This window comes from Cyanistes caeruleus, chromosome 6 (assembly GCF_971803275.1).
Source record: "Cyanistes caeruleus chromosome 6, bCyaCae1.hap1.1, whole genome shotgun sequence".
NCBI classification, from domain to species: Eukaryota; Metazoa; Chordata; class Aves; order Passeriformes; family Paridae; genus Cyanistes; species Cyanistes caeruleus.
In genome coordinates, this window is record NC_141706.1 from 46,591,776 (window position 1) to 46,604,127 (window position 12,352).

The window sequence follows — 12,352 nt, forward strand, 5'->3', positions numbered from 1 at the left end:
CCATACAGGGGAATGGGAGGAGAGGGCATGTTTCCAGAATAGATAGCCTTAATTTAAAGGAACTGCCAGCAAGATAAGTTATCAAGGAGTGGTGCTTTCCAAACTTTGCCCCATACTGTTGATCTCAACTCCTTGCTGACACTAAGAGTGGTCTAGGAGTGACCTAGACCTGTGGTAGTGACATTTTTGTAGGATGAGTGTCTTCTCTCCTTTGAACGGGCCAGTTGTAGTTCATGTGAGCAGGAGCTTTATTCTGCTGCTGTCTTGTGAGGCTGCAGTACCAAATCCTATGTGAGTCTTCAGTATGGACAGCTGAATCTCATGTGTGGCTGCTGCACCTTGCAGTTAATGCTCTGGTGGCTGCATGTGTGGTGTGAAACCTGCCCTTGTGATTACAGCATATATGGCCCTCAGCTTTGCTCTAGCCCTCTCTCTTTTATCTCCCTCCTCCTTACTCCTTACTCCTTACTCCTACTTCTGTCTCACTTCCATTCATATCCCAGTTTACATCCCACTCCATTTCTTCTCTGCTCAGTGTTTTCCTTCATGCTGCTTCTCCAACCTCACCCACCACACCTCCCCACTCCATTTTAATGTCTTTCCTTTAGTGTCCCTCTCAGAGCTGCACTGTAACCAGCCTGCCTATCTTAAAATCAACCACAGAGGAAATCAAGCAGAGCAGCAGGCATTAACCCGAGTACCTAGATACCAGGGTACTGATTTTTGGCCATGCCCTTTCCTTCTGTCTAGGTATGACCCATTAGACTGTCAGATCTTTAGAAAAAGGATTTTACCATGATGCTTATGTCTGGAGTGTCACAGTCAGGGACTCAGAGGGTTGAAATGCTTTTGTTTACTGCAGTACCTGTGGGTCACTGCACTCAGCAGCTGGAGCTGGGATGTGCTGTGTGGGCTCAGCCTGTTCACCAGCTCTGCGGCTGGAGTGATGACAGGGTAGAGTTGTGGCTCTGCAAGTGCTGATTGAAAATGTTTGCCTCAAGGAGTGTCGCACAGGAAGGGGAACAAGAGGAGGACAAACAGTTGTTCAGAATTAACAAGCTGAAGTCCTTGGGCAAACAGACCTCTATCTGCTCGGTGGGGGAAGGAGGGATGGAGGGTAAATCTCTCTGCGTCTTTCTTATCTTTTTTTAATGCACTTAAGTCCCTTGTGTCCTTATAATCTGATTGAGGGTCCCTAATACTGCTGCAACCTGTGCAGCCATCCCTCTGCCAAGCACTGGAGGATGGCATTCACCTTGGAAGGAGGAAACAGGCTCCTTCTCCCATTTCCTCCCTATTCCTCCTAGTTCCCCCTCCCTGCTGCTTAGCAAACTGCACAGCAAAAGCATCCTGGAGGGCTGTGTGCTGGTTTCTGCCAGCTGAGAATGGCATCTTCTTCTTTCCCTCCCCCTGACCACTGATGGGAGGGACTGCACCCACCTATGATCCTTATGTGGGAAAGTCCTGGGAAGATGTGAATCAGTCCTGAAGTCTTGGCAGCCTGTTCTGTATCCCCCTATTATCTTCCAACAGTGTATTCCTGACCCTTTTAATTTTCGTATCTGGTTGTTTGGTTTACTGGCAGTTCCAGAAATTTGTGTCCCTTCCTTCTCTCCTGGCTTATATTATGGGCTTATATTATAGGCAGGTGTCATTCATTCCGCAAAGCATGGAATAGAGTCTTATTTCTTAAGAAACCAGGGCACATTTATAGAGGGAAAGAAATCATGGACAGAAATGAAAATTTCCTTCTTTATCCAGGATTTTATTACTGCTGTTCCTCAGGGACCTCCCTAGATAACCTCAGGTTTGGGATTCCCCAGCTGTCCTTTTAAAAGTTGCTCTCTGAAGTGTGTTTGGACTCCCAGGAAGGAGTCTTGCCCACAGGCTACCTGCCACTGGAAATGGAAGTAAAGAGGCAATAGGCATCATTTTCAGAAACAATACCTACCATGTGATGGAAAAGAAAGGTGGTACTTAGGGATGTCACTGAATTCTCTATACAGAGTAAGAAGAAATAGAAAATGGAACGGGGGAAAGAAATTACTCAGTGTGACCTGAGTTCACCTATATCAGCTTCATACCTTTCTCTTAATCTTCAGCATCTGCTGTGCTCCCATAGCAGCCACCCGCAGTAGCAGTTCCCTTGCTCTGCAGGTCTCCACGCCTGCTCATTCCTGCTCCTGCTCAGTGGGAGACTGCTGCAACTGAGTGTGGCCTGCTATTCTTGCTGCTTATGGGCAGTTGATAGTCAAATTGCTTTGGTGCTCTAGCCATGAAGAGTATTTGGATCTAAATGTTGCAAGTAGTGGTTTCAGGTGGTGCAGGTGTGGCTGGTGTGAGCATTACAGTAAAAGCTTTCTCTTTTCCCTGACAGAGTAAGCAAACACGGCGTTGAAATGCAATGTGACAGACATGCCTCCTTCTAGGGCAGAATATTTGCCAGCTGACTGCAGATTTTTTCAGGTGTACAGGTTGTTGAAAATGTGTCACTTCAAAACTGATGTGGAGTGTTTGCTTTTAGTTGTTTGTGTTTATGTAGCAGTACAATTGCAAAATATTAATGACTTAATGTGATTAGTAAGTGTATCACATAATTATTTCCCATGATCAGACTAGGTGAACTCCTGTGTGTTTTTAAGGAAGTACTTGTATAGTGTAAATTCAAAACTTTATTCTAATCAAATGCGCCTACATTTACCTTGAAAGATTATTTTTTTTCCAAAACTGTTTCTCCCAGCAAGACTAAGTTATTCCAGTTTCACAGACTGATTATCAGAGTCCATATGGCTGCTCAGAAATAAAAGACAACTGCATAAATATCTGTAGGGTTTTTTTCACAGTTTCTTTTTAATATTGTATTTTGTACTAATAAGACAACTTAGTTGCTGTTCTTGGTCTGTTGATGATGCTATGGTTTTTTGCATGCAGTACTTCTCAGTCACTCGGAATTTTTTTCAGAGTGCTGTTTCCAATTTGCTTCACTGCATTTTGAAAGTGCTGCAACAAATTCTTCAGTGTCTCCCTACTTCATCTTTATCATTGCTTTATTGTAGTCAAGGTTGTTTCTATTTATTTGGATTCTACTTTTATTACAGTTGCCTTACTTGATCAAGGCTGAAACATCTTTGTTGAATTCATAGTTCATTATCTGTTTGCTATAGGTCACTTTTTTCAAATATAAATAGTGAGAGGTCACAGAACATTTAACTTCTCATTTTTAAGAACAATCTAAGAGTTTATTTTTATAACTGCAAGTTTGATTGACATTTCAAGTCTTTCTTTTTAAAAGCAGGATCATGTAGAGGACATTGAGGTCTGAAGCTTTTCATCTGCCCATCAGATTTATGGTGATTCAAGAGCTGAACGGGTTAATTTCTGTCTTCATTAATGTTTTGAATAAAAGTAAAGCTCAGAGCAGCATGCATAGAGCTGGAGGCAGTCTAGCTGGTATTCAGATTGATTGGTTCAGCTGAGATCTCAAGAGTTTGGGAGAAGGAAGCTCTCTGGAGTGTGGGGAACATCTTACTTAGGAAATTTTAGTATTTGCATGTTAAGGTTTTATAAGGCACTAAGGAACATGAGGACTTTTTTGGTTTTACCTGCAGGTGTTCGTCTGGATCGAGTCCGTGGAGGCCGTCAGAAATACAAAAGGAGACTGGATTCTGAGAGCAGCACTTACCTGAGCTTACAGATCCCTCCCCCAGCTAAAAAGCCATGTATGTATTGGTCTTGAATTGTGGTTCTTGGAGCTGCCACTGTATTTCTTTTCACTGGTCTCCCAAAAGTACAGTGTAAAGTGTAGCAATTGTCACTTCCTATTCCTGTATCAGCCAACACCACTGGAATTTTTTCTTATGATCCTAGTGTAGATGTAATTACACAGGCCTAGGTACAGCTCAGGTACTGTATTCATTGTACCTAGGGTTTGATACCAGACCTTTCCTAGGAGATTATATAAATCCATTTAGTTATATTCTGATATTTTCCTTTACCCAAGCCATGTTGACAAAACCAGTCCCATGATGATTTCTCTCTTCAATACTACCCATAGCTCTTTATACTTTTCCACATCCCACCAACTTTTTGCCTCCTTCTCCCCTCACTGAACCTAGCTGAGACAATGACTGACAACATTACAGCAGCTTCCTGCTTTTGTCATCCCTGTGCAGGGCTGGTTCGGCACAGGCAGATCACTACAGCTTGTGTAGCTGCAGTGTGGTTTTCTGTTGTGACTAAAACCATTACTGAGGTTCTAAGGGCTCTATAGTCATGTCTTATCCCAGGAGGGTTCACCTTATGTCACAAGAGATACAACAACTTCTCCTTTGAAATGTGCAGTGACTAAGATCGTGTCCCACTTGCTGGTGGCTGAGCCAGAGAAGATTTATGCCATGCCTGATCCAACCATGCCGGAGAGTGACATCAAAGCCCTGACAACCCTCTGTGACCTGGCAGACAGGGAACTGGTGGTGATCATTGGCTGGGCAAAGCACATCCCAGGTAAATGGGGAATTACAAGGGTGTGAGCATGAACAGCAAAGGGAGCTATTTATCTCTGTGCTTATCAGTTTTTGCCTCAACCAGGGCTTTTTCCTATTGTGATGGGTGAAAAGTACTGTTACAAAAAACTGCTAGTGATGGGCTCTCACTGGTAACAAACTCCAGTGCAGCCTATGATGGAGGTGCATAAATTGATCACTGTATGTGTGTGTGCTCTGGGATTATGCAGAAGGCTTTGATATGATGCAATGAAGTTCTCTGTCATATCTAGCATTGAGTGGCCCAGTGAAAGCACTTGGGAAACAGCCTTAGGGATGGTATGGTGGACTTTCATGGTTTTGTACTACATCAACGTGACCTAGGTCTGTTGTGTTTATAGATGAATAAATATTATGGCAGTGACTGGACTTTATTGCTAGTAACAAAGCAGATACACACCCCCTCAGCAGTGGGCATTCTTGTCCATACTCAGGAAAGCTTGTCATAATGAATCTGTCACAGAACAAATCTCATTGCAATAGTCGATGTGCTATTGCCAGTGAATCTCAAGGCTTCTTTGCTGACAAATAATGAGGACAACTTATTGGCAGTGTGACTGGCCTTGGAAGGTTCACTGACTGTATGCATATGGATTGAGTGACATAACAAGTGTCCCACACCTGCAGGTGGGGTGACCGAGGCTGAAGGAGCAGATATGGCCCTCAGTGTTGAGTTCTGGGTTCTTCCCAGATTTGGACTGGGAAGGGAAAATGCTCCCCTCTCTTTAGTCTCTCTCCAGCTTCACCAGAAATATATAGGTTGGATTAGTGTGTGGAGAAGGCTCACCAGGGAACTTAGAGGATATCCTTGGGATTTGCAAGGCTGCTTTACAAAGATTGCTTCAGATATTCACTATGAACAGCTCACTTCAGCAATCTCCTGCCTTCTGTTCCCCTTCCTTTTGCCAGGAGAATATATGTGGTTCTGATACAGGACTAACTGCATGCTGTGTCTTCCACTGCATGGGTCTGTATTGTTTTGCTTTGCTTCTTGGCTTTAAGTTCTTAATTTTTTTGATGAATAATCTTAACATAACTGATCAGACTAGTTTTCTCATGTATTTTGTTTCTTTCTGTTGCTCCTGTTTTGGCTTTTTGGTAGCTGCTCCTCTTTTTCTGTAGGGTGTTTTGGACCCAAGAGTTAGTGGTTTTCTGGGCTATATGGAATATGGATTGTTACAAGATGAGACTATGAAGTCTAAAGAAACTTTTCGAGAAACTTTTTTTCGATTTCTGAGAAGAGGTTAATTTGGTGGTGCCCTTCTTACAGGAGATCTGCCATATCTGCAGGGATTATACCCATCACTAGTGCTGGAATCCATCTGGGGCTGATTCATCACAAGTGGGGTTACAGTGGTGATTAGAGAACTCAGCCTGGATTGCTCTACTAACCCAGTACTTGGAGTGTTAACAGGAATGGTTTTAATGCAATGCAATTAGCTGCTATGGCTGTCCAGTGAGGTGCTGTTGTACATCCTCTAACCTTGGCTATTTCTGTTCACACAGAGCGCCCGGCTGTAGTTCCCTACTTGTGGCTGTGGGATGTGCTGAGTTCCTACAGAGCTTTCCATCCTGGCAATACTTTCCCAGAAAAGGAGCATAGCAGAGATTGCTCCTGCACTGTGAAAGGGGCTCTTCCTCTCCTTTTTGAAATCAGGACATACCTGCCATCATCTCAGATTTCTCTGTGTATTTTCCTATCCTATCAAAGGCCCTACAATACAATAACAGCCTTAGTAATCAGCCTAGCACAGTTCAGACCAGCAGCACTATTTTATAACTAGACTGTGCACAGGCAAGAGCTCAAGAATTGATACATAAGAGAGCAGTACTGAGAGAAAAAAAGATAATAAAAGATAGTTCATAATAATGGAACAAAACCTCTGTAATTCTGCAACAAGTATGAAACATACTGAGTTATGCAGCAAGGGGGCAGAGCAGGGCAGGAGCCTGCCAGGTGTCTAAATTATCTATGCCCTGTATTTTTGCCTTCCAAGGTTTTTGAGCAAAACATGACATTGCTTCCTGTGTGTATAAACTCATGGTCAGAGAAGGATGGAGAAAGGAGAAAAAGTCACATATTCTTGATTTGTGTTCACACTGGAATTAGTAAAGAAAGATGTGACAAAGTCATACCAACCCTGGAGGATCCCAGGTGCCAACACAAACTTCTACCCCACAGTATTAGTAAATAAAATCAGTAAAACTTAAACACACTTTCCTGTGATAACAATAAAACATAGTTTAATTTGGTTTAGCAAATATTATTAGCTCAATAGCTTATTAGCCATGAGCTCAAAAGCCACACTTAGCCAATGTGGGGTTGTTCCCTTCTGTATGAGTCTCCCTCCCCACTACTCACTCTCCCCCCAAGGAAATTGTCTTGGAACAACATCCACCTTTTCTTCTTGCTTTGATGCAGGGTGACAAGACTTCTCTTGAAGGGTGACGATGAAGGCTCTCCCAGGGTAGCTGTTGTGCTGTTCTCACCAGGAAGACATTAGTACTAGCACAGAATGAAATATGGCAAGTGGAGTGACAGCAGCTGTGTCTGGAGTGGCCTCAGATCCTATAATTACATCTCCTTTTATTACCTCTGCTAATGGCCCTCCAGGATGACAGAAATGATAATAAATTAACAGATTATGAACTCCACTTGCCACAAATTATGTGACTTTTTTTTTTTTTAAATTCTGTGAGCTCCCACTGCCAAACCACTGAAATAATAATAAAAAAACCCCAAAATTAAAAAAAAAAACAACAACCTGAATGTCACATCAAATTGTCACATTGCAAATAAAGCAGCTTTTCTCAAGGTGCACCTAGGAAGGAAGGAAACATTCATTCAGCTCTGTGCTAGAGCCAGAGGCTTCTCTTTTGTGGCAGTGGTGGATTTGGCACCTTTCAGGGTCAGACTTGAGAAAAGCAGCAAGAAACGGATCACTAAGGGCATTTTCTGGATGCTGGGCCTTCAGCAGCTCAAGAATGCAGAGCAGTTGTATTCTAGTAATTCCTGGGTGCTGTAAAATGACAGAAAATTTCACAACTAGAGGTTCCCCACTGTATAATAAATAGCAAGCCGGTGATTTTGACTGTGATTAACATTTACTTTTCCTGATTTCAACTCTTATAACATGAGAGAGTTATGCTTCCCCTCTACTGCAATGATTCAAGGACAGTCCTTTTAGCCCTTGCACTCCACATGTGTGAACACTGGAGGAAAAGGGTCCCAGTTCTGTCAGACATTTCAAGTCCAGGCTTGACAGCATAGTGCTCCCTCTTCCCACTCACCTGCTGAAGCTGGAATTGTTGGCTACTTGGGAGTGCTTTTGGCCAGGGGCATTCCCAGGTGGGTGGGGCAAGTGCAGCTGGCTCTTCTGTTCTTCTTGGCAAAGGGTAAAGTACTCTGTCTCCTGATCTTACCTGCCACAACAGCCTCTGGGACAGGGCAATTGATAGAGCTGCTGTGTTCAGGCTACTTCTAGAGTTAAATCGATTTTTCTACTTTATTCTGTAGCAGAAAAGTATGAGCCATGCCTCTCCTGGATCCTCTCACTCTACTATGTGACTGTGTCTCAATCTTTAAGAGGTGTTGTTGGCAGACTGCAGTGAGGCAATGGCCTAAAGCCTTTTGTAATCCAGTTGGGGAATGAAGCTGCAGAAAGAGCATGTGACTGGTCCAGAAAATGGACTTAAGGCAGCAGCCTAAACGCTGGACTTACCTCCATGGTCAAAGCTAGGTGAGGGGTGACCAAAGGAGAGCTCTCAAGTTCTAAAGAGTGTCTTTGCACCTCTGATCTCAGGGCTAACCTCATCAGTTCCATGTTCAGCAGGCAGAGCTGTGGAGACAGGATCCGAAGCACTGGAGCTGCAGCAGCCTGCACTTGGACTGTCAGGAGGGCTGCATTCCAGAGCAGCACAGTTCTGAGAGCAGGGCAGAAGGGTGAGATAAAGGACAAGGCACCCACCTCTTTGCCCAAGCAAGAGGTGGGATTCATCAGGGCTGTGTGGAGCACAGGCTGTGCTGTACAGGAATCAGTCTCACAGTCACGGAGCTGGATTTGCAGCTCTTCTCCCCAGTAGCCTGGACTCCTCTTTAGCTGTTCCCTCTGGCACTCCTCCCCAGTGGTGTATTGATTCTTCCCTCCCACCCACTGCTCCCCTCAGACCTTGCACACACAGCACGTGACAGCTGATTGGTATCTGTTAATTAATGTGGCCTGGGGCCTCTTTTCTATTCAGTGGCCTGATAAGGGAAATTGGATGTCCAAGGGCTGCCAGGCCATTATCACCCTTTGCTTCCCCTGGCAACACAAACACAAAACATGGCGTAGAGATAAATAAATACCACTAACCCACCCTTCTGCCTTCCCTTCCCCAGCTGAGATAGTGCAGATAGAAAAAGAGATCCCACAGTCAGTCAATATAGTAATCATCAGCTCTTTTGTTAATTGCCAACTTGATAACAAGAGAAATCAAATGATCATCATGGTGGCTGTCTACATCAGCCCCGATGTGGGGCCAAGAGCTGTGAGCAGGGTGGGGTGTGGGATAAGGAAGTCCAGCTGAGCCAGGCAAGCTGGGAGGCTTCTGCATAGAGGCTCATGAGTTCACAGGTCTCTTGGTGATCCCCAAGGCTTCATAAGCACCTGGGGAGAAAACTGCCTGGAGAGGCTAGTGGAGCATCACCCTCCCAGCTGAGGCATGCCAGGGTGTCCCATTCTTTCACAGCTCTAGGAACCTTTAGAAGCAAGAGGCTGCCAAAAAAGTGCAATTTCTGCATGTCCATGGTGGGTAAAAGCTGCCTAGAGAGGACCAACACACTGTGCTTGAGATTCCTGTTTGTAATGACTGTTAGTGTGCCCATCTCTCAGGATCTTTCATGGTCTTTCATGGTCTGGCTGCCAAGGGTACCAGGTATGGAGGGCATAACAGACAGTTTTACTTCCCATGCCCTTTTTCCCTGCCTTGAAGTGGACCTTACCTATTTTTTTTGTCCTCTCCACTTTCTCAAGTGGACTCTGGGGCTGTCAGGGTATATCTTTGCTCTTTCTGTATCTGGTAAGAATATTTGGTTCATTGTGGGGGCTGGTTCCATTGCTACTAGGTTTGGCTCTGATTTAGGTACTTCTATGGCACAACAAAGGTATTTTTATCTCTGGGTGGGGTTGTAGGCAGAGCTGCTGGTATGGAGATCAGAGTGTGATGAGGAATAGGAGGATTCTGATCACAAATGTATTCATTTTTGAACACTTTGGTGCTCTGTTGTGGCAGGACTTTTTCTCACCCTTGCCAAAATGTGAGATTGTCGTATACTTGTAATTCAGGGCTGTGTCATTCCCTCCTGTTCCATCAGAAGCCCTCTCTTCTGCCATCTGGAGCTCTTCTCTGTTCACTTTTCAGCTAGGACAGACTAAATAGGCTGCAATACAGACCAACAGAGGAAGAGAGGGGAGGCAATGTGGTACAAAAGAGCTGCTGCTATGAAAGAGGCAGTGGTCATTGAAAAGAGGTTGTCACCAACCTTGGGCTCCCATAAATGCAGTCAGAACATCAGAACTCCTGTTTGAGGCTGTGGGTGGGCATAGGAGCAAAGGGAAGGGTAAGGTCTGTGTGTGCTGATTGCCACAGAGACAGGGTCACTTTAGTGAGTTTTTTTGTTTTTTTTTTTAAAGCAGCAGGCCAGTAGAAAGAGTGATGGTTTGGATCTCAGGGAAACTAAAGACCTAGAGGCTTTGCTGCACACCCATTTGACCCTGCTTTTCTTCTGCCCTGTTAGGGTTCTCCAACCTCTCCCTTGGAGACCAGATGAGCCTTCTGCAGAGTGCCTGGATGGAAATTCTCATCCTGGGCATTGTGTACCGCTCCCTGCCATATGAGGACAAGCTGGTCTATGCTGAGGATTACATAATGGATGAAGAGCACTCTCGCCTGACAGGGCTGCTGGAGCTCTACCTGGCCATCCTACAACTGGTGCGCCGCTATAAGAAGCTCAAAGTGGAAAAGGAGGAGTTTGTCACGCTCAAAGCTCTGGCCCTCGCCAACTCAGGTACAGCCCTGGCCCAACCAGTCATGCAACCAGCCAGTCAAGGCTCATGCTGTTATTTGACCTGGGAGGAGACTAGAGCCCACTGCCTAAGAATCTCTGCCTGTGTCATGCAACATTCACAAAGCTCTGCTCAAAGCTGGAAAATAGGGAGAAATGAGGCTTACTGCTTACTTAGCTGTGCTCTGACCCTGTAGTAGGGAGTGGAACAGAAAGGGATGGACTGATTGCTGGTTTCAAGCAGTCAGAAGGTCTGTGGAGGCCTTTTCCACTAGCAAGCTGACTCCAGTGCCATGAGCTCAGAAAAGGGATGTGGGCCACACTTGTATCACCTCAGTAGTGTTGGTCAGACACAGCAAACAGGGAAACTCTCGTCCCAGTCTCAAAAAGCTGTGGTGTTGGGACTGCCTGGCCCTGTCCTGGAGATGTTGAGGTACCAGAGACACTGAACCCCCCTTTAACTGGGAGACAGTGTAGATGTAGATTGCAGCCCTCAATCCAGCAGGCTGCATTGTATCAAAGCCAGCCAGACACGGATTTGTTCAGGAGTCCCATCTGAAAGAGAAACTGCTGAAGCTACTGTGTGACAAGGGCTCCCTCTACATCCCCTGAGTCTCATTGTCTCACATCAGGTCTCTTTGCCAAATTTATATCATGCAGGTCACAGAATTCACCTTTGCAGTCCAGCTGGGAAACCAGTATCTGTTTTTGACTAAAGGCACTTTACAGAAAAACACCCAGTGTGAAGCTGGAAGGATTAAAAGAGGGGGAATCTTCATCTTGTTTGGCAGCTGACTCTAATAATCATTCTCTCAGTTTAAAAAAACGAAACAAAAGGCACCATATCTTAACATCTGTTTGCCTGAGTTCAGCTTCGAAAGAATGATCTTTGTTGAGCTGTGTCCTATGACTCTGGGTCTTTTTATACCTGGCAGCTTGACACGATAAACTTCCTGTTCCATAGTTGTGTTCCGTGGCTATGGATATATTACTTCAAGTGTAAGCACGTGGCCCGGGATTCTGTGAGGCTGCCTAACCATTTTACACCATTCTGTCCCTGTCTGCCATTCACCCACCCCTCAGCAGTAGCAATTTAAAAAAAAAATCCTTACAGCTCATTGATAAAAATGTTGAGTAGCAGCTGGTATTTTTAGTGATCCCTGTGGATTTCCATGAGAAAACTCCTTCTTCAGGGATGATTCACCACTGATAGCTACTGTGAGATCTGTCATCTAGCCAGTTACTAATCAATTGAAAGTGTTCTTTATTGATATTGCATAGTGCTAATTTTTTAATGAGAATGTCCTGTGGTCCTAAGCCTTATAAAGCCTTATAAAAACCTAAGTCTATTATATCTGTGCAGTTAACTTTATCAAGCAAACTTGTAATCTCATCAGAGAATGAAATGAAGTTTGTTTGACAAGACCTCTCTTCCCAAGTTGACTGGCAGTAAAATCACAGAATCATTTATGATGGAAAAAACTTTTAAGATCACCACTTCCAACTATTAACCCAGCACTGCCAAGTCCAACACAAAACCATGTCCCAAAGTGCAACATTTGCATGTCTTATAAATACCATCCTATTAGACTTAATTGAATGTCACCTTTAGTTTTTCCTTTATTTTTGCCCTGGCTCACATGAGGCTAGCATAGAAATTACCAGATATGACTTAGGAAAATATGTGCATCATTAGAATATTTCCAGTCATCTTGAATTTCTTAAAAATACCAAGACTCATTAATCTGCCCTAGATGACCCTCAG

At 44.3% G+C, this 12,352-nt stretch overlaps 1 protein-coding gene and 1 long non-coding RNA gene across 5 annotated transcripts in view; one reads left to right on the forward strand and one right to left on the reverse strand.

The window, feature by feature from the left end:
• Window positions 1-12,352, forward strand: part of ESRRB (estrogen related receptor beta) — a 134,764-nt gene that overhangs the window by 113,654 nt on the left and 8,758 nt on the right. For all 4 annotated transcript variants that reach the window (XM_086893439.1, XM_086893435.1, XM_086893436.1 and 1 more), the window contains 3 exons: window positions 3,609-3,719; window positions 4,342-4,503; window positions 10,321-10,590. In XM_086893439.1, coding sequence (XP_086749565.1) covers window positions 3,609-3,719; window positions 4,342-4,503; window positions 10,321-10,590 — 543 coding nt within the window. The remainder of the gene's footprint in view (window positions 1-3,608; window positions 3,720-4,341; window positions 4,504-10,320; window positions 10,591-12,352) is intronic.
• Window positions 6,759-10,324, reverse strand: LOC147652655 (uncharacterized). The gene is made up of 3 exons (XR_015288144.1): window positions 8,510-10,324; window positions 8,264-8,380; window positions 6,759-7,047 (listed from the first exon to the last, which is right to left on the reverse strand). It is a non-coding gene; the product is annotated as an uncharacterized LOC147652655 (long non-coding RNA).